Source organism: Cetorhinus maximus, chromosome X (genome assembly GCF_964194155.1).
Source record: "Cetorhinus maximus chromosome X, sCetMax3.hap1.1, whole genome shotgun sequence".
Classification (NCBI taxonomy): domain Eukaryota; kingdom Metazoa; phylum Chordata; class Chondrichthyes; order Lamniformes; family Cetorhinidae; genus Cetorhinus; species Cetorhinus maximus.
In genome coordinates this window covers 11,236,602-11,259,241 of record NC_135917.1, presented here as the reverse complement: position 1 = coordinate 11,259,241, position 22,640 = coordinate 11,236,602, and the positions used below count along the sequence as shown (strand labels likewise).

General features: G+C 50.8%; 1 protein-coding gene across 2 annotated transcripts in view; it reads right to left on the bottom strand.

The window, feature by feature from the left end:
* Positions 1–1,121: 1,121 nt before the first annotated feature.
* Positions 1,122–22,640, bottom strand: part of slc26a10 (solute carrier family 26 member 10) — an 86,375-nt gene continuing 64,856 nt past the window's right edge. Inside the window, exons 17-18 of one of the 2 annotated variants that reach the window (XM_078534693.1) lie at positions 21,858–21,964; positions 1,122–1,882 (exon numbers count right to left, since the gene is read on the bottom strand). In XM_078534693.1, the coding sequence (XP_078390819.1) occupies positions 1,682–1,882; positions 21,858–21,964 (308 nt within the window). In that variant the 3' untranslated portion in view covers positions 1,122–1,681. Of the gene's footprint in view, positions 1,883–16,425; positions 18,561–21,857; positions 21,965–22,640 lie in introns of those variants that run through there. The other variant, XM_078534694.1, reaches the window with a different exon arrangement.

Genomic DNA, 22,640 nt, shown 5'->3' with positions numbered 1-22,640 from the left:
GGAAGTGGATGAAGGTCAATGCCTGTCTGAACAGAGCGCCTGTCACCTGCTTGACACAAGTGTGGACAGCTGATTGGGAGACACCGCACAGATCACCCACTGAGCCCTGGAAAGAGCCAGAGGTATAGAAGTTGAGGGCAGCTGTGACCTTTAGAGCCACTGGCATGGGGTGTCCACCCACACAGTTAGCGGAGATCTCAGGGCCAATCATCTGACAGATGGAGGTGACTGTCTCCCTTGAGAATCGGACCCTCCTTCGGCCCTGCACCTCAGACATATTGAGGTAGCTGCATCACCGCCTGTTTACCCTGGCAGCAGGATAGTGGCGTCTTCTGCGGCCCCTTCCACCTTGGACTACCTCTGGGCCCTGCACCCCTTGTGCCTGCGCCTCTCCTCCCAAAGGTGGCTCTCCTGGAGGCTGATTGTCCACTCCTGGCCTCCTCCCCCTTCTAGTCCTCCCTTCCTCCTCAGAGGAGCTGCCTCCAGTGGACAGATCAGCTCCCATTCCCAGGCTAAGTGAAGGCTTCCTGAAACCTGCAGGCCCAGAAAAGATTCCTCACTGCAGAGTGCGGACCTGAAGGTTAAGAGTCCAGAGAAAGCAGCTGGGATGTGTTTTGAAATATTGCAGATCACACAGGCAAGTTTCAAAAATAAATATTTGGCTGTTCACATTCATGACCCCAGTGAACCCTCTTATCCCACCCGTGGATGAGGTTTATACAAATGTGTCCTACCCGCCTGCCCGTTGTGCCCGTGCGCTGACCCGAAGATTGCACGGGCACCGAAAAGTCAGTGTCGATTGGTGATTCAAGGGCCTTAAGTGGCCCGTTAATTAATGGCGGGTGTGCATTGGACATCATCGCGCGCCCGCCCAGTGAAATATCGTAATGGTGCGCGGTGATGTCGGGACGCTCGCCCACCGTCACCATGCGCCATTTTACACGCGGACGGGTGTGGCCCACCCCCGCACGCTCAGGGGAAAATTCTGCCCATGAAGTTATAAACCGAGATACAGTCAAATGAAGCATTAAAACTGAAAACCAGACCATGAAAATGCTTCTATGAAGTAATTCATTTGAAGCATTTCTTATATTCAACAGATTTCATTCAACAATTCATTTAATTACCTTCTTTCACACAATTATTTTAATTAACGATTTTAATCCCACAAACTGACGCAAAATTATTATACTCAAAAATGTTATTTGACAAAGAATGTTTCCTTTCACAGTGAATTGGTTTCCATTTGCTTGACTTGGCTTGAGTCTAGCTTAATTAGATTTTCAATTTGTGCCATATGATTTCTACTAATCATTCCCTACCTCCTCAGTGTCACTCTCAAAATCGTCAGGATTAAAGGTTACAACTGCACCTATTTCGTCAACGTTTGCTGTGTCAAAGGTAACATCTGCGGTGACACTCAACATTATCCGCCCCAATGTCTACATTTTCAGCGTTTCTTCAATTAAATATTTCACACTGGACCACATTTGAAGTTCTTCCTTCTTGAGCCAAAATAAAGAGATTTCTTGGTGAACCTACTCTTCAGCACCTAACATCAAACAGACCACGTGAAAAAGCACAGGGATTTCAGGTGGAGCCCTGACACTTTGAGGCTTTGACCTTGTGCTGTGTTGATTAACTTTGCAAAGCAAACTTGGATCGCAAGTTGCTGATCTCTTCAACTGGAAATGGGTTGCTTGATGGGATCTTGGAACAAAAATATCTTCATCACTATGATTTCCCCAATCCGACTGCAGATTCCAAAGCATAAGCGAATAATCTCTTCATTAGTAGCCTTGTTCCATTGCACAATCGAGGGGCAGCGAGATTTTTCAACAGGATAATTGGGGCACCAACTTTCGATTGTGATGAGGCATACCTGTTGGTGTCAGAGATATGAGAAACTCCTTAGGGTTGTTATGTCAATAAGACATGAACTAAATCCAAACTGTCCACATCAGACGTTTTTATTGCTATTTTTAAAATGGGCTTTCTACTGAACCCAACAAAATGGCTGCTACAAGTCACATGACCACAGTATTGGCCCCTTGTTCTGGAAGCGACCAATAGCAGTTACAAGAACAAAAGAATCCTCCCTTCATCATCGTGTAACCTCACGCCCAATTGCAAGGACATTATAATCACGAAACCAGGGGACTTGCAGATTAAAACTCGTTATGCCTGCAAGGTCGTTAACAGACCCACCTCACACCCGGGACTGTCCAGATCCATTTCAAAAGAGGACCACTGAGGGGACAATGGATGTCATTTGGGCGTTGATAAGCTTTTACCCCTCTAGTGGAGTCAGACAATGAGGCCCTGACTCAAGAACCTCAGTACAGATGGTAACTCTTTCAAAAGCTAATGGCTGGGACATTATCAGTCCTGAAGCCAAAGCGAGTTCCAGACATTAGGGGGAGAATTTTCCACATGTCGGGTGGGCCATTCGGGAGTGGGCGTGGACCCGATCACCGCCCGCAATCGGGTCTGCGCCGCCATTTTACCCGGGTGGGCCAATTAAGGCCCGCCCAGCATAGTTCACGACTCCCGTGCATAATGGGAGTGAACGGGTGGCAGCGGGCGCGCTCAGAACGTCGGGTCCAATGGTGACCCGGCGACCTGTATAAAGGAAGGCTCTGGCAGCCTTGGAAAGGCTTCTCGCAATGTCTGGGCAAAGGGCTCAGCAGAGGGGCAATGGAGGTGACGCAAGTCCGGAGGGTAGTCCATCGGGGCAGGCCAGGCCGGAGGGTAGGCCATCGGGGCAGGCCAGGCCGGAGGGTAGTCCATTGGGGCAGGCCAGGCCGGAGGGTAGGCCATCGGGGAAGGCCAGGCCGGAGGGTAGGCCATCGGGACAGGCCAGGCCTGAGGGTAGGCCAGCGGGGCAGGCCAAGCCGGAGGGTAGTCCATCGGGGCAGGCCAGGCCTGAGGGTAGTCCATCGGGGCAGAGCAGGCCGGAGGGTAGTCCATCGGGGCAGAGCAGGCCGGAGGGTAGGCCAGCGGGGCAGAGCAGGCCGGAGGGTAGGCCAGCGGGGCAGAGCAGGCCGGAGGGTAGGCCAGCGGGGCAGAGCAGGCCGGAGGGTAGGCCAGCGGGGCAGAGCAGGCCGGAGGGTAGTCCATCGGGGCAGGCCAGGCCTGAGGGTAGGCCAGCGGGGCAGGCCAGGCCGGAGGGTAGGCCAGCGGGGCAGAGCAGGCCGGAGGGTAGGCCAGCGGGGCAGACAAGGCCGGAAGGTAGGCCAGCGGGGCAGGCCAGGCCGGAGGGTAGGCCAGCGGGGCAGAGCAGGCCGGAGGGTAGGCCAGCGGGGCAGAGCAGGCCGGAGGGTAGGCCAGCGGGGCAGGCCGGGCCGGAGGGTAGGCCAGCGGGGCAGGCCGGGCCGGAGGGTAGGCCAGCGGGGCAGTGTGCCCCTTGTTTCTCTGATGAGTGCCTAGCTGCCCTCCTGGGGGAGATGGCAGTATAGCGAGAGGTCCTTCTTCTGAGGGAGGGGAGGTGGAGGCCCTCCCACCCACCTGACTAAACGTGTGTGGGAGGAGGTGGCCGAGAGTGTGAGCTCCCATGATGTGGTGCGGTGCACATGGCTCCAGTGCTGCAAAAGGTGCAGTGATCTCCGGCACTCGGGAAGGGTGAGTACCATGTTGCCTCTAGTCACCTAATGCAGCCGGCACCCTTTCCCCCAAACTCCCCCCGGCCCACACACCCCCGCCAACTCTGAGCACAGTAACAGCATTGAATCCCTCACGGCGTGTACCCCTCGCTGGGTGTGCCAGCAGAGATTGCCCATGCCCATTCACCCTGAGAGGGTTGAGCTAGGATGTGTTCTGCACCCACAGCATGTGTGACACTGACACCCAGAGTATAGAATGGGGGTGAAAGTCAAGGGTCTGCCCCGAGGCAGAGTGCTGGAACTGTGCAGCATGTCGGAGTCAGGGTGCTAACATGCTGGGAGGGGAGCTACCAGTTGGCGGGGCACCCATCCATCTGCTGGTGTTTGCACTCCACGTGCTCGTGCCTCCTTGCTTGGCAAAGTGACACCTTGTGGTGCCACTTGTGAAGGAGGCAGCATTTGGCCAATGGGGGGTGGGGGGTCAGCTCTGGCTTGTTTGGGTGAGTGTGCGGCAGCTGTGGGGTGATGAAGAACTGGAACCTTGCAATGTCCCACTCTGGCTGGGTTGGCAGGGATGCGATGGGAATCCAGGTACAGGGTGGACTAATCAATGCTCCTCTCTCCTTTTCAGGAGAAGACTGCACACAATGCATCGGAACGAATGCGGACTAGCGGAGGCCAGGCCTAGTTGGCCATTCTTACTGCTTTCGAGCAGCAGGCCATGGATCTGGAGTGGCACCATGCCCCCAGGTCCACCGGTGGCAGTGAGGCTGGGGTGCCATGGGGAGGTATGATTGCCGAGAACTGAGGTCACCATGTGTGTCCCAGCAGCCATGGCACTGCTGAATGCTCAGTGATTGAAGTTAGCAACATGGGTTGACCATTGATTATGGAAGGATGAGCGCATAATGATCCGGGGGACAGGGATGCACATTGTCATTGTCTCCACGTTAACTAATCAAATGTCCTTGTTCTTCCTTTCAGCATCACCGGAGCAGGGCCGGGAAGAGGAGGCAGAGGGCCCACCACTCACACCTGAAGCCCCAGAGCAAATGCACTCACCAGTGTCACACCATCTCTGCCAGGCAGGCACCAGCGCAGATACTAGCGCCTCTGGTGGGAATTAGACCTTCGGCTAGTGTCCTGGGGCACAGCGGTGAGGGCATTTCGCACTCGCTTGAGGTACGGGCGGAGACAGAGAGTGCCCATGGCGCTGGCAGTCAGAGGGCTGCAGGGGACCAGGCACATGTTCGGTCAGTGGCTGATGATGTGCCTCTGGAGTTGTCCGTGAGGCAGCAGGCATTGGAAGTGCAGTAGGGTGTGCGGGAGGATCTGGCGGAGATACATGAGGGAATGTGTGGCATGGCGCCCGTGCTGGAGGAGTCTACGTGGAGCATCACCGATGCAATGGGCCTCATGGCCGAGCGCCATGCTTCCTCCATGGAGAGAGTGGTGACTCTCATGGAGAGGCTGCTCCAGGAGAACAACCAGGGCCTCCTGGGGTTGCGCTTGGACCTGCAAGCCCTCACAGTGGCATTGACCTCAGCTGGTCAGTGCCAGTGTGGGAGATGGTTTGGGCACCATGCATCTCAGCTCGGTGCCCATCCATCTATGGTGAGCAGAGAGTTCTGAAGCGACCTCACGTCGGCGCAGCAGCTGCCTGTCGTCTCTGCGGGCTCCTCTCAGGGCGCTCCGGATGAGGGCAGCAGCTCCTCCACCCCTCTCCCAGTGACCATGGGATCCGATGAGGCTGCGACGATTGGGGAGATGCCAGCTGTGCAATTGGCAGCTCCCTCCCAGGCGGGGCCAGCACAGGCTCCACAGGCCAGAGGACGATCGCCAAGGTCATCGAGGCCAACAGGACAGCAGAGTGAGCAGGCTGGCTCAGATGCCAGTGCCAGTGAGGGGGCAGCACCAAGACATAGCACCCATAAGCGTAAATTTAAGGCACCTTAGGCACACCACGGGTTTCTCACTGGTGCTTTTATGTTGGTCCATAGTTCTTAGTTGAAGACTTGGTGTGATGTCCAACACCGTTTTTGGTTTGCTTTATGAATTTACTTTTGTTTGCTCAATAAACTTTGACATATTGCCATGCCTCAGGGTGATTCCTTACTTCTGCATGTGTACAGGAAGCCATGATGTTATGAGTGAGTTGTTTGACATTGAGCTTTATTGACAAGGCCCTTAGTTAATGTAAGTATCCAGGCTAATTTTGCTCTCAGGTATCAAGTATGGAGCCTACAGCCCTGGCGTGTGCTGAAGGTCCATCTGTGGTGGGCTAGCTGAAGGTTCTTTAGATTAAAGCCTCCCGGGTGTCCCTACCTCCCTGGAGTATGCCCGGGTCAGTGCCAGATTGTGGAGAGCACAGCATGCAACCACTATCAGCAACACACGATCTGGGGGGTACTGGAGTGCGCCCCCTGAACGGTCCAGGCATCGGAAGCGCATCTTGAGAAGACCGATGGTTCTTTCCACCACAGCCGTTGTGGTGCCCTGGCTCCTATTGTACCGCTGCTCAGCTTCTGTTCCTGGATGGTGGAGAGGTGTCATGAGCCACCTTCTGAGGGGATAGCCCTTGTCACCCAGCAGCCATCCATCCAGCCGGACTGGAGCATTGAAGAGCCCCGGCACCTGGGAGTGTCTGAGGATGTAGGCATCGTGGGAGCTGCCTGGGTACCTTGCACAGACTTGTAGAATCTGCAACACCGGTATGGGGTGCCCACCCACACTGTTTGCAGAGATCTCAGGCCCTATCATCTGACAGATGGAGGCGACTGTCTCCCTTGAGAGACAGAGCTTCCTTTGACACTGGACCTCAGACATATTGAGGTAACTGCTTCGCCGCCTGTAAACCATGATGCCATGGTGGGATTTGAACCTGGGTCCCCAGAGCATTACCCTGGGTCACTAGTTCAGTGACAATACCACTATGCCAAAATCCCATCTTCACATTGACCCTCCATTGTGTTGTGTGGCACTATCACCATGCTAAATGGGATATATTTCGAATAGATCTAGCAACTCAAGACTGGGCATCCATGAGGTGCTGTGGGCCATCAGCAGCAGGAGAATTGCACTCGGACACAATCTGTAACCTCATGGCCCTGGCACATTCCCCACTCTCCCATTACCATCAAGCCAGGGGGTCAACCCTGGTTCAATGAAGAGTGCAGGAGGGCATGCCAGGAGCAGCACCTAAAAATGAGGTGTCAACCTGGTGAAGCTATAAAACAGGACTACTTGCATGTCAAACAGCATAAGCAGCAAGTGATAGGCAGAGCTAAGCGATTCTGCACCCAACGGATCAGATCTAAGCTCTGCAGTCCTGCCACATCCAGTCGTGAATGGTGGTGGACAATTAAACAACTCACTGGAGGAGGAGGCTCCACAAATATCCCCATCCTCAATGATGGAGGAGCTCAGCACATCACTGCAAAAAAGGGCAATAGCAAACCCAATGGGCTGGATTTTACCATCGGCGAGCAGGGGGCGGGGCCCATTCGCTGACACGGGATGATGTCAGGCGGAACTCCCGACGTCACCCCGCCCCATTTAAATTTTCAGGAAGGTGGGCCCGCAGCAAAATCAGCTGTGCGCTCGCTAACCTGTCACTGGCCAATTGAGGCCATTGACAGGATTATTTAAACCATTAAAGGACCTGCCCATCCAACCTTAAGGTTGGCGGGTCGGCCAGGAGCCCCGGCGGCAAATAGAGAAAACATGAAACCTCATCCAGCGGCGGGATGAGGTTTCATGTCGGGTTTAAAAATTGTCATAAAGTTATTCTGTAAATTATGAACATGTCCCAACTCATGTGACATTGTTAGGGAATTTTTTTTTTCTGTTTTTAATATTTTTGAAAGTAGAGGTGATCTCCCTGAGGCTGCACTTAGCCTCAGGGAGATGAGTGCGTTTGCATAGCGCTTCCCTGCGGACGTCACGCGGGGCGGGCCTTAATTGGCCCACCCACGTAAAATGGCGCCACTCCTCCGATCAGGGGTGCCGATCAGAAGCGCACCCACACGTGCCTGCCCATCAACTTCCCCCGCGACGGGGAGAAAATTCAGCCCAATGGGTTTTTATGACAATCAACGATAACTTCATGGTCACCATTATGAGACTAGCTTTCAATTCCAGATTTATTAGTGGGATTTAAACTCTACCAGCTGCCATGGTGGGATTTGAACCCATGTCCTCAGAGGTTTAGCCTGGGCCTCTAGATTACCAGTATATATATACACACACACATATATATTATTTATATAAATATACGTATATCATATATATAGTATGTATAATATGTATGTTATTATAATATATATTTGTTACTTGTATAATTATTATTTGTAATTATTAGTTAAATTTAGTCAATGAAGTAATTGCAGTGTTCATTTTGATTAATTATATCGAGGCCTAAACTCATAATCATTTTTGTGTGTGTGCATGCACAAGGTTTGGTGAGTGAGTGTCCAGTCTAAACTCTGTCAGTGGCCACTCAAGTTTTACTCTAATATATTGTAATGATATGCTCCCAAAAAGGTATTTTTATCCTTTGTGAACTGATTCTGCACTACATGTTTTCGAAAACAGTGCTCTCAGTATCTGTTTCTCACTGTTTCTATGCATTATTCAGTGTGTATACAATGTTAACCTATTCCATTAGTCTGGGGTATGGAATTTTCCACCTTCCAAAAATAGGGATTAGGTGGGCGTCCTCATGATTGCCAATGGCTGATACCACAATTATAGGGTATTTATTAATCGTGGGCACACTATCTGACGTGTATAAAGGTTCAGGTTTCGCTATTCAGTAAATTGCTTATGGAAACTGCCTTTTTAGTCTTAGTCAAGGACAAATGGTTTCCCCCCCTCCCCCATGTCGCCTCCATACCCCATTCCCCCTCATATCCCCATGCCCCTTCTATACCCCCAATGCCCCCTCCGTACCCTCCTTGCCCACTCACTCAGAATCCACGATGGACAAAACTCATAGGCCCTAGAATAACTTGGGAAGTCTTTGAGTTGCTCATGAAGCTGGCAAAATAAACAATCAGCCATTCAGAGAACAGCCATCCTTCAGTTAACTTTAATCCTAGTCAGAAAACTGTGAATCAAAATAAAGTTCACAATTCCCTTGACAGCTGGTCCTAGGCCCAGCCATCTTCAGCTGCTTCATCAATGACCTTCCTTCCATCATAAAGTGAGAAGTGGGGATGTTCGCTGATGATTGCACAATGTTCAGCACCATTCACGACTCCTCAGATACTGAAGCAGTCCATGTCCAAATGCAGCAAGACCTGGACAATATCCAGGATTGGGCTGATAAGTGGGAAGTAATGCCCACTTGATTGACACCACATCCACAAACATTCACTCCCTCCACCACTGACACACAGTAACAGCAGTGTGTACCATCTACAAGATGCACTGCAGAAACTCACCAAGGCTTCTTAGATAGCACCTTCCAAACCCACGACCACTACCATCTAGAAGGACAAGGGCAATAGACAGATGGGAACACTACCACCCAGAAGTTCCCCTCCAAGCCACTCACCATCCTGACTTGGAAATATATTGCTGTTCCTTCACTGTCGCTGGGTCAAAATTCTGGAAATCCCTCCCTAACAGCACTGTGGGTGTACCTACACCACATGGACTGCAGCGGTTCAAGAAGGCAGCTCACCACCACCTTCTCAAGGGGCAATTAGGGATGAGCAATAAATGCTGGCCTAGCCAGCGATGCCCACATCCCATGAACAAATAAAAAAAGCTGTATCAACAACCCCATGCAGCGCTCAATCCATTAGTGAGCTTTGGAGCTCAGCCAAGCATTCATAGCAGGATTCTAAAGCACAGCTGTGTCAACGAAGCTTCGAGAGCTGAAGCCTTTGAAATAGTGGAACAGGTGACCATCCGCTCCTCTGCTTCAAAAGGATGAGCAAATGACTGGACTCAATCGTTCAGTGAGCCACAGAAATTCCAATACCCAGGAAGGGCGAAGAGTAGGCAGATTGCCTTCCAGGAGGTCAGAACCCGAATATCTCAGGGTATTCATCTCGTATTGATTCCGGTCCAAATTCCAGTTGGAGGAGTAGCTGAGTCATCTCTTCCCCCACATGTATTTGGGGGTGGGGTTTGACCAAGGAAGTTCCTGAACCACCCCAGGAATTTCACCTTCTCAAGACTCAAAGAGACACTCGCCAGCTGACAGCAGGCACTATTTTCATTGAGGGGGCTAATAAAGGCCCAGAACTGCACTAGAAAATGGTCATTGATTGTGGAGGGGCGGTCATTCTACCCATTGACGTCAGTCTAGTTTTCCAGGCTCTGGGATGGGATCTTTGGGGCCTCTTCCCTGATCTCCTGCTGTAGATGACACCATGAAAATTCTGCTCCTCTGATGTGCCTGTATGGGTCTGGGCTTATCCACTCCAACCATAACAGAGATCATATTCATGCAATTTAAGATGGAGTCTGTATCATTCTCTATGAGTGGAGTGAATTCTTTTCCAATTCGTTCTCAGGATGTGAGCGTCACTGGTAAGGTTGGCATCTATTGCACATCCCTAATTGCCCTCAAGAAGGTAATGGTGAGTCACCCTCTTGAAGAAGCAGCAGTCAGTGCGGTGAAGGTCCTCCAATGGTCTAATGGCTGTGGACGTTGGGGCTTAATTGGCGTTTTCAAGATTGAGACTGAGAGACTTTAGTTCGGGATAGGGAGTAAAAACAGGTAAATGGAGTTCAGGTACAGATCAGCTATGATCTAATTGAATGTTGGAACAGGCTGACTGACCTACCCCCATTTTCCTCATGTTTGAACAATTCCATATTGATGAAGGGGCAGAATAATCCCAATGCAATGACGGATAAAAGGAAATGGAAAAGAAACAGTCCCTGGCAAAGTGAGGGATGACAAGGGCAAGGGGGGTCAAAGGTGGTGATCATGGAACCGGGAACAGGAAGGGAAACCTGGAGCAGGGGAGGCCCACGGCCTCCTTGTTGGGCTACTGTTCCTCCAGGCCAACTAGAAACCTTTCAAACCTTTAAAACATCGTTCCCCCAGGCCTCACCTGGCGCGGAATCCAATTCGCAGGACCTTTTCCCAGCCTGCTTCATGCAGCCTGGGGTTAAAATTGCGCCGGAGTCCGAATGACATCATCGGACGGTGGGGGGGTGACCAGATTTTCAAAACAGTCAAAAACCAGGACGCGTAGTAAAACCGTGAAAATGGAGATGCTGGGTGACCAATGGCAGGAGCCTGGGTGGGGAGGGGGATATACATGAGGTGATGTGATGACATCTCCCAGAACATGTCCAGTCAGAGTTAGCAACACCCAGTCATTTAAGGCAGCAGCTACAACCCACAGACTTTAGTTTCCATGATATTTTGGCCTCATTTTCTTAAAAAGACTGAGCCGAGGCTTCGTTTGTTCCAAGATCCCCAGTCAGAATCCTCAATTCCACACTAACTTTACTGTGCACAATGGTAAGACCCATCACCATTTAATAACCTTGGTTATTTTCATGCGCACGCTGGGTTCTAGCAATCGAGGTTTTCAGCCAGAAGCTGGATTTTACACCAGCGGACGTACTTCAGGTGAGGCAGGTTTTGTTTCCATCCAAAGCCTGAAGCGGGAAAGTTCGAGGCCTTTCAGCGAGGAGATTGGCTGGAAGTGCCACAGCTTAACCGAACTTGCCTATCACCTTCTTCAGCTCTTGACTGGTGGTTTATTGAAGGGGTGCCATTCGAGTACCTCATCGAGTGCATCTTGCAGTCGGCGGACCCTTGCTGCCAATCTCCAGCCGTCACCCTGAGGCTGACCCCCTTCCCGGCTCCGGATGCCGGTGAGAAGGATTTCCGGGCGTGCGGGCGTCTCCCAACGCAGCTGCTTAATAAGCGGCAAGCGGGCGGCGCTCCGATTCCCAGGGTGCTTTTTTTTTTGTTGGACGTGCCTACAGTAAATGGAACGCAAGGGGTGGGTTAAAGGGGGAGGGGGCTCAGGGGAGCTGGAAACCAGGACATTTGAGCAACTTTGGCGGGGACACCGTGACATTCCGAGAGAAACCAGGACTGCCCCGGCAAAGCCTGGCCACCCAACTGGACACCGTAACCTATGAATGTTTATGAGGCCTGGTGAAGGCTTCATGAGCCTCCCAAGGCCCAGGAATTAAAATCGCGACCGGGGAGAGCACGGAGCTAAGAACGCTGCCTTGCAATTTAATCGCCTTTCCTCGTCAGAACTGGGGGGCAATGGAGGATGGTTAAAATCAGGGCTCTCTCCTTAGACATGGCCAGTCTGATGGTGTGGCTCTGAGTGAACCAGCTCCACAGTTGTGTGATCTGAAGAATTCCATCAGCTCTTGGCTGTGAAAGTCCTAGGTGGTAAATCCTACAGGTCTGAATAATTCTGATGAAACTTGTGCTGGCTTGTGGCCGCTGCTATAATGAAGAGCTACAAAAAATACTATGTAATTAGCAGTAACAAACTTCTGTAAAACGCCCTGGAAATTGCAGTTGGCAACTTGAGAGGGAACAACGCTCGGCATTTTTCCATAACGAGTCTTTGTGTTTTGGCAAACATTTTAACCCATTTAAACCCGTGCTTGCGTTAAAACAGTGGACAAGACTGAAAAGGCCAAGAGTACTTTTTAGGCTCATAAGCATAACGGGGTAGCAAGAAACGAATCAATGGCCTGGATTTTGTACCCCAGTTGTGGCGATGCTGAGGCATTCGCCAATATTGAGGGCCGCAACTGTTGTAAGGTTGCATGTTGTCTCATGGAGAGGCCTAGAGGCTTGTATGGTTGAACATTAACAGTCCTGACTAGGTACTATTGTCATGCCGCCTTCTACCTGACTCACTGCTACACTCCGCCATTCCCAAGTCACTCTCTGCATCACAATGTTTCCCCCGCCTCACATTAACCCTTACAGTCCCGAACAGCCTATCACTACAGCAACCACACCGCAACTCCCGACGCGCACACACACTTGCGCTGAAAACCCAAACTTGCAGCGCGCGCCAATGCGCTCCAGAAGAGTCTGCGTTGGTGGTCCGACTGAGCTGCTCTGTAAAGCAACAGTGCATACTTTGCGAATTTGGGTGGATTTCGCGGGGATTTTTATTGGAGCTGCAAATAGCAAATGTGGGAGGCCTTGTAGCACACTAGCGCTCCCTACCTCTGCCAGAAGCTCTAGCTTCAAGTCCCATTTCAGGACTTGATGGGCACAGAAGGTGTGGCCAAAGAGGTTGATTATCAACCTGTAAATCCTTCCAATATGCCTGATGGCAGGCGGTAAGAGTGGGAGAGTTTCCTGGTCAGCCAGACTGCAGAAGGCAACGGCAAACCACCGCAGCACTTTGCCAAGTATAATCATGGGCTGATCCAATGGACGTCCATGGTCGCCAACGCCCTCTTAAGGCATGGGGCCTGCAGGAGGGGGATAAGTCGGGGTACAGCCTGCCGGGGAGCTGATCCAACATGAAAGGCTGTCAGTAGAAGGGATGACAAGTGGACCTGTCTGTTTGCTGATGGACTTAGTAAAGGACAGTTTGAAACAAAACTAATCACAGCACTTGTGTTTTTCCTGCCTTTGTTTACCACAATGGAAGATCTTGATCGATTTGCTTAAAATAAAATCAATTCTATCCCTGTGAATGCATGATGCTAGAAAATTCAGCATTAGCTACAAACTCCCAATAAATCACAACACAGTAGGGCTGGATGATAACATCTCCCTTGATTTATATGACACTAAAATATTGATCTAAATGATCGTCAGCTGGTTTAATTTTGTCAGCAACCTGCGGTTCTGTCATAGTTTCATGTAAATTCTGCTCAGAGCTAAAGCGAGGCCATCGACTTATTAGCTCTTTGAGAAAGGAGTGCAGGTTGTAGCATCGTGGCAACATATTCACAGTCACTCCAAAGGTGATATTGCGCGTTATTAATTAAACACGGATTTGATGAGATTTTACTGTCGAGATGAGATTAAATCAAAAAGTGGGTAGGGGGAAATATTCAGTGTCACAGGCCGGAATCCTTCCATTCTGGGGTCTCAGTCCAGTGGTGGGCGGGAATGTCGGTGTGATTCCGGGGACACGCACGATCTTCCGTTGCTCAGCTCATTAATTATGCAGCCATGAGGAGCTCGGCCAATCTCGTGGCGGTCACCCATCCCGCCGTTACCTCATGGGGTCAAAGGTCCTGGTGCCAGATTTAAAGGGCACCCGGACAGACATTCACTCACTGCCGGCCAGGAGCTCCACATTACTCCTCCAGAGTCCGTGCGGCCGCACCTCGTACCGCAGAAACTGGCAGATGTGAGCAACCACATCCCGGGACATACGAGGGAACCTCTGGCATTGCCTCTTGTTCCCCTCCAGATAAGAACCACGCCAGCGATACACCCATGGTCGGGCCAATTCTCGCCGTCTCAGTGGTCCATGTTCATCTTGACCTTCTAGAGGCCCCGCTGCCTCTTGCTGCTCAGGCCCTTGCTCCTCCTGGCCCTGTGCCAACCTGCGATGGGCCCTCCTTCTCCTCATCTGGATGAGAGCCATTCCCAAGGCAGAGTTACCTGCAGCCCACATCATCGACACCTCAGTGGATGTGTGAACGAACTGAAGTGATACGTTTAGTGAGTATGTCCTTTACAGGTTTCCCTCCATCTCAAAGCCAGCAGGCAAGTGCTCAGCCCTTCTCACCTGGCCTCCATCTAGACATGGCCTCCCCACCCCACCCCTTCCAGGTAAAGGACATCCTGGAGGACCAGAATTGGGTGTTCCTCCTGTTCATTCATGAACCCATATGGAGACGTTGCTCTTTGACCAGGGTGATGAGAGCCATGTGCAAGAAGCCTCACGTGGACAATTTTCTGCTTGTCTCCACTACCCTCGAGACTCTATAGAGAGCCCATTGCCTTAGCAGCATAGAAAGACTAAGTCCATGACCCCTTGTCAACCAAGACCATTCACCCAGGAGGATGGAGGTTTGGAGTCACGAGTTGACTGCCCTCCACCAGCCGTGCTCCCTGGAGGCATCCTCCCTCCCTCCCTTCATCCCTGCCTCTGACTGCAGCCGATGGCAAATGGCACAGAATGAATGGCAGCTCCACACCTTGTTGGGATCTCGAGGTTGTGAGACCCATGAGTTGGGGACAAACCTGCTGCAATGTGGGCTTCACTAGAGAGAGGAGAACACACCTGAGCATGGTTCTCATCCAGTTTCCTCATGATTATTAGTGTGTCCCTTTAGTCGGTCACATGTGCTGACCTTGAGCTCCACCCACCCGAAAAGACCCTCCTTCCACCTTGAAGGATCTCACTGACTAACTGCATGGTCAAGGTCAGTTTGGAAAAATGGTGCGCGGGACCTTTCAAACTCTCTCCACCGCCTTCTACCCTCCCCCCGTCACCCACCAACCTCCCCTCATCACCATAGACCCACCCAATATCACCATCCCTCTCCTCACTGTCACCCTCCACCACCTTCTACCCTCCCCCTGTCATCCACCAACCTCCCCCCATCACCATCAACCCACCTAATATCACCATCCCTCTACCCACTGTCACCCTCCACCACCTTCTACCCTCCCCCTGTCACCCACCAACCTCCCCCCATCACCATAGACCCACCCAATATCACCATCCCTCTCCCCACTGTCGCCCTCCACCACCTTCTACCCTCCCCCTGTCACCCACCAACCTCCCCCCATCACCATCAACCCACCCAATATCACCATCCCTCTCCCCACTGTCACCCTCCACCACCTTCTACCCTCCCCCCGTCACCCACCAACCTCCCCCATCACCATAGACCCATCCAATATCACCATCCCTCTCCCCACTGTCACCCTCCACCACCTTCTACCCTCGCCCCGTCACCCACCAACCTCCACCATCACCATCGACCCACCCAATATCACCATCCCTCTCCCCACTGTCACCCTTGAACCTCCCCCCCATTACTCTAGACGCTATGACAATCCACCTCCACATGCCTTCCCTCCCCTCAGAGCCGACACCTGTTGTCATCCCCGTGCCCACCCTGACCCTGCCCCCTCCTGTTATCTGAGTTACCTGTAATGTCCCCCTCCATGACCCACCCGATGAGACCTTCACCTACCAGACTCTCACCTTGGACCTGCCACTGTACCTCACCCACTCCCCCTCTGACTGTGACTGTTCCCTCCTAACACCAGTACCCTGAGTTCATCCCCTCAGGCCACCACAGTCCACACCACCGACTCCACCCTGGAAGACAGTCGCACCACCCCCCCACCGCCAAATGCCCACGCCTTCCGCCGGTTACTCTCCCCTCTTTCCCCGGTAAGCCTACCTCCCTTGTCCGGCCCTGGTGCAGCATTTTCTAATGGCGCTCGAGTGAAGCTGTGCGAGGTGCCTAAGAAAGAGAGAGCAACATCTACGGACCCTCAAACTCGCGGAGGAAGTGACACTCGCCAGGTGGGCACCACTTATCTACAGTCGTAAAACTGAATGTTCTCCATTCTCGCTGGAGGGCGAACTTAATTCCGGCAGGACGGAATCTTAATTAGCGCTTATGAGATGCAAATGAATGCAAACTGGGGTGGGGGGGTTCCCCAACATGGCTCTTTGGGAAACATGACCTGCCTTTAAGCTAGGTGAGCAAAATTCCAAGATAATTTTCCGCCCGTAGGAGTCCGACTTTTATCAATCACGCCAAAGCATCTACCCCCAACCACCGCAAATCCCGCCGCTGGTGGGAGCAGAGAATTTCATCACGCCTCTGAGCAGGGAGCTAGCTTTTTGGTGTTTAATAAAACACTGGAAAAATCCGCCTTTATAAATGATTGTTTATTTACAGATACGAATTTTCGAACAGAATCACATCAGCAAATCAGATATAACAATGAAGGATCGGTAGAATTGTGATTGGTTTAAACACACTGTCAGCACTAAGTATTGAGAGAGATAGAGAGAGAAACTATTTCCTTTGGTGTGGGGGTGGCAGGAGGATGGGGAGAGGGGAAATTCAGATAGCTTTAAAATTCGAGCCAAGCTGTTCAGGGGGTGATGTCAGGAAGCGATTCTTCACACACGTAAATCTGGAACTCTCTCGCCCCACCCCAAAAAAAGCTGTTGAAGTTAGAGGGAGGCGAATTGAAAATTTCAAAGCTGAGATTGATAATTTGTGTTGGGTAAAGGGATTAAGGGATTCTGGAACCAAGGTGGGCAGAGGGAGTCAAGACACAGATCACCCATGATCAATTTGAATGGAGAAACAGGCTGAAAGGTCTCCTTCTGTTCCTATGTTCCATTATGGGGACATACAGCAGAAGCCAAAACCGCTCTTAGCAAAGTCCAAGGACACAAGCATTTTGCAGTAGGCGTTACTGGAGAGTTATCAGGAGCAGAATGATTGGACAATATTTCTCTTCTGAGCTTAAGGGAGCTCAGACAAACTAGCAACATTGCCTCCTTTTGCCGTGCTGGTTAGCTAACTCAGCAAGTACGTGAGGTGGGGGTGGGCGGTGAGGAATGGAGTGCGCATGGGCGGAGGGCGGGGTGGGAAAATCTGGGAATTCCCTGGCCTCTTTGATTCTGTGACACAGCTCAGGATAGGGGAATCTTGGCATTGATTACTATTTGAAAAAGGATGGGGAGATGTGGTGTAGCGGTAGCATCACTGGGCTAGTAATCCAGCAGCTACCCTGGGGTCATGGGTTCAAAACCCAACACAGCAGCTGGTGGAATTTAAATTCAATTAATAAAATCTGAAATTATTAATGGTGATTATAACAACTATGATCAATTGTAAAATCCCATCTGGGTCACTAATGCCCTTTAGGGGAATCTGTGTCCTTAACTGGTCTGGCCTACATGTGACTCCAGACCCACAGCAATGTGGTTGACTCTTAACTGCCCTCTGAAATGGCCTAGCAAGCCCCTCAGTTCAAGGGCAATTAGGGATGGGTGACAAGTGCTGACCTTGTCAGTGACACCCACATCCCATGAAAGAATAAAGATTTGAAAATGGGAGGGTGGGAGGGATTTAAAATTTCAAGGAAACAATCAAAGGGAGTGAATTTCCTGCTAAACAGGGAGTCATTCTGGGAATAAACAGCCAACTGTTACTACAGACCCAGGAAAGAGTAGTTTCTCAAAGATGTTCCTTTGCAAAATGAAAAGGGGTAATGCCTTCATTAAAACAAATACTTTGGGAGGGCAGGGTGCAGAAGAGCAAGGACATGTTACTGTTTCCAATAATGTTCAAGGCAAGTTTCTACCTGCCTGCTTTGGTGCCAATGCATTTTATCTTTGGAAGCAAAGGAGGCTTCTTCCAGATGTGAGCAGCCTGGAGCAACACTGTTGGCATCCATGATGCCCAGCTTAATCAAAGTTCTCAGCTCAGTCACCCTAATCGTGCAGACATGGGCATCACTCTTCTCAACCCCAACTTCACCTTCATCTCCAATCCTCTATGTTGTATTGCCAAACACTTTCATGGAGAAGGACATGCCCCTAATTCCCAAACACTCGCTCGATGTTTATCTCAGTCTCTGTGACAGCCCAGGTACACTCAACACAACTATACAACAATCCCAACTTAACGGCAAATGACAACTTCAGTTAAAGCTGACTTTCTGGCTTTTAAGGTGTGACCTTTCACGCAATTTGCTTTCGGCAGCCATTTTGATTCAGTTCCTAAGAAGCCATTTTGTGCAGCTTAATCTGTAGCTGTTTTGTTAGCAAAATGCTACACCTCTTTGATTAGAAACTAAGTCGCATTCTGCGTTCCAGCTTGGACAGGACTTATTTATTTCATTTCGCGCCTCCTTGAAAGACAATTGTGGCTGTGCCAGGACCTTGTGACTGTCCTTTTAAGTGTTTGGTGACGGCGATTATTGAGCCGAAAGTCCAGGGCAATCTTTCATACCCAAATTGTAGTGCTTTTCTGTGATGATGCTTCCTAAAAAAAGAAAAATAATCAAACAGATACTTTCAAATCTCGTGGGATTGCTCCTCAGTGATTTAGTCTCATAACTGGCCATCCATTTACTATTCCTGTTTAAGTTGAGTTCGCTTCCTGTTCACTGAATGTGGCCATGGTGACTTCTGACAGGAACTTGCTCCCTTCACAGGGAGCTGCTTCCCCATTGTGGCATCTTCACTTAATTCCTTTGCTTTCTTGACACACCTGATCCCCTGTGGTTTACTGCAACTCTTCACTACCTCATAGGCTAACTCCTTGCACTAACAAATGGAGTCAATCAGGAGAGAAGGGCCGGACATGATGGTTGACCAAGCATTGAAAGAGTAAAGCAACAGTCGGAATGTTGGGCTGCGTAAGTGGACCGGAGTTCAGATAGGACGAAGGTGAACAAGGTTACGCGAAACATAAGGTGGGCTTTCCCAGTCCAGGATCATCCAGTCCTGCCGAAAGCCAATGGACTCTTGGCTGGGCCATTGAACCTCCTGCGGTGGGCCCCAGCACAACAGGGCCGGGAAATCCCGGCCTTGGAAGCTGCGAGAAAGGTTCGAGGAGGGGGAAAAGGAGTTTTTTTTCAAGTCGGTCACACAATCGTGGAAAGAGGCTGAGGAAACGCAGGACGCGAGCAAGCGATTGGGCCTGAGGAGCTTGTCCGGCCTACCGTTCGCGTTCAGCCTGCACCGACGCGGCCAGTTATCATCCTGATCCCCTCAGGAATGGGCGCCTTCACCGCCCCCAATGTGGCATGTCTCAGGCAAAAGCGTTCTACAGTCAGCGGATCGTGTAACACCGTGGCAGGTTGTAGAGGTTTGCAGAGTTTTGCGCTGCAGCGAATTAGCTGCCCCCATCCCAGCAACACATGCCCCCTGCCCCCCAAGTACTGCTTGCAGGTTTAGCGCCTCAAGAAGGATCCCAGTATGGGTTGTAAATTGCCTTTTTTTCTCTCTGTGCTTGCCTTAAAGGTTGCGCACTACAAAGCTGGGTTAGCGATTCGCCATTTTATGCTGGTTGAGTCGACCAGTAGCTGCTGGGGAAGTGTCACCATTGCTCACAATTTGCTCCTCGTTGTCAGGGGCAACACACTTTGCGCCCAATCACGCAGCCTCTTATGTTGAAGACAGGCCATTCTTTCATTTTCTCGCCAACCCGTGCAATCCTCTTATTCCAGCGAGAGTGAATTGAGCTTTGCAAAGGTGACCGCATACCTTTGCGTCCCGAGTCCTGGAATCATTCCTGACCTATCTCCTCTGAACCCTTTCAATGTTTTTATAGCTTAGAAAAGCCTGTCAGTTCCAGTGACAATGCTATGGAAATACGGTCTGAGTTTTGACGAGCTTTATTGACAATAGCTTTGTACCGACTCAAGTGATGATTGGGCCCATTCCACTCTCCGCCGATACTAAGGGATACCCTTTCATTGTCTCTCTCTGACTGTTTGCCTATGTTTATGCACATGTAACCCTTAAATGCCAGAACTGTCTCCCAGCAGTTGAGCTTCTTATACAGTTCTGGTTAGGCCCCATCTGGAGAACTATGTTCAATTCTGGGAGCCGCAACTCAGGAAGGATCTATTGGCTTTGGAAGGGGTTCAACACAGAAACACCAGAATGATACCAAAGTTAAAAGGGTTGATTTTTAAGGACTGGTTGCATAGGCTAGGCTTGTATTCCCTTGAATATAGAAGATAAAGGGGTCATTGTAGTTGATTAAAGGATTTGAAAGGTAAACAGAGAGAAACTTTTTTCTGGTGGGGGGAGTCCAGGACAAGGGGGCAGAACCTTAAAACTCGAGCCAGGCCGTTCGGGGGCGATGTCAGGAAGCACTTCTTCACACAAAAGGGAGTGGAAATCTGGAACTCTCTCCCCTCACCCCCGCCAAAAAGCTGTTGAGAATGGGGGTGGAAGGGGGGGGTCAATTGAAAATTTCAAAACTTAGATTGATAGATTTTCAATGGGTAAGGGGATTAAGGGTTACAGAACCAAGGCTGATAAAATTAAGGTACAAATCAGCCATGATAGAATTGAACGGCAGAGGAGACTTGAAGGGCTGAATGGCCTCCTCCTGTTCCTATGTTCTGTCGCCAATTGGCACTGGGTGGAATTTCTGGTTTTGTTTTCTCCTGACCTCACCATTTAAATGTGTGAGTTTGTCTTTTAAAAAAATCAGTTTGGGCGGAACTTGGAGAGGTCTTCTCTTCTTCTGAGGCAGTCCCTTGGGATCGAGGATGACTTGATTCCACTCGGGTTCGATGGGTTGTGAGGTGATTGGTAAGTCCAGCGTGCGACCTGCAGACTCTGCCACACGTGAGGCAGGTAGCGTTTGGAGGATTGGGCACATGGCTTGTTTGGAGGTTCGAGCGCTCCCTCCAACTTCACCTCTGCACGTTCCCAACGGACTCTCCCACGGTGTTCAGTGCCTCCCCGAGTGAGTCCCCTCCATTTTGGTCATTCACAAGCCAGGGGGTCCCCATGAGTCGGCGGGGAACCTTGACCTCTTCAGGGTTTGAGAGGTCCCCATGAGGTAATAGTGGGGTTGACCCTTTAAGGGGGAAGAATTGTCAATCATGTTCCTAAGGGGGCGGGGCTTGACAGCTCCAATTTGTTTTCTCACTGGCCCATCTCAGAGTCGGCATTGGGGATCATTTTAATGCAACGTTCCCAGCAGCAAGTTGAAGGGATCATATCTGCCGCTCATAAATCGATGGAAAGTAAACTCAGGCAAGATGAAAAATGGGCAGCAAGACCCAATCACCTCAGTTTCCTGCTGGATGGGTTAGATTGAAGTTACTCCCCTTAATATTTCCTCTGGCTTCTTCCCAATATTTTAAGCTTTTGATTATGCTTGGGCAGCCCTTAAAGTGCCAGCTGACTGGATGCCCAGTGCCACCGGTGGGCATCATTTTATATTATTTGGTGCCAATTGAACAGTTACCGGTTATTTTTTATGTCATTTGTTAAAAATATGAGTCGGGGATTGGGCAATGGTTCCTGAGCTCTTAGCAACACCCTCTCTGTAAGATGGGGCACGTGGCCATGTGTCCTCATGTGCCTGGGGAAATGCAAAAGTAAGGCCCTTTCACAGTGGATATCCTCTCTCATTGAGATACAGTCTTTAAAATAAGGAGGAATTCGGATCTCAGCAGTCATTGTGTGAGCCTGCACTTCAGGTGGTTTAAAGCTCAACAAAGCCTGAGTTGAATTAAGTTGAACATGCTTTTGTATGACATGTGCAGGGTATCTTACAGATCATGCGGGAATGGACGTTCAAGATTGTTACCTTCATTTGCTCTACATAGACGACTGCATCATGAACTGTTACAAAGATCTGCTCTGGGCGAAGGTGGTTGAGTAGGCCGCTACACGTCAATATTTTCAAAACGTCTTCTAGAGAATGCAAAGAACAAAGAGATTTGTAACTACGGAAGGACCAATGAACGCTTCTTTAGAAACTAGCCTCTGTACTTGCTTAAGCTGTTCACCCTCCAACTTCTGCCAGTTGTGATGCAAGGTCAAATCGACCAGAGCCTGTTCCTCGCTCTCTCCGCGAGCTGCTGAGTATTTTCAGCGCTTTCTTTTTTTCATTTCAGTTTCTCGGGGTGGAATTTAATGGAGGCAACGGGGGGTTCTCGCCAGAGCCCGCGCCACCTGCTTTCGGGAAGGCCCCGCTGCACTAACTGGGCAGTGGTGGGCCTTCTCTGGGATCAAGGGCCCCGTGGGGTGGCGGGGAGGGGGTGAAATCCCGCCCCCAAGAGGTGCCAGCCAATCAGAGGCCAGCAGCTGGGCGTTGCTCGGCAGCGCCACCGGGAAGGTGGTGGGCGCTATCGGTAATGAGCCCAGGATCGCTGAGGGACCCAGGCCACAAATGGGTGATGGCAGGAGGGGCAGCGGGCTGGCTCTTAGCAGGTGCCCCCTTTCCCGATGCCAGGTCCCTTAATCGGGCACTGAGTGCCTTTAAGGAGGGAGTGCCACCCCCACCCCCAGAAGCCTGCAAGCAACTCTGAGGCCCTTGCTCTTTTAAAGGCCTCAATTGACAGCAGGGTGGGAAGGCCACACACACAGG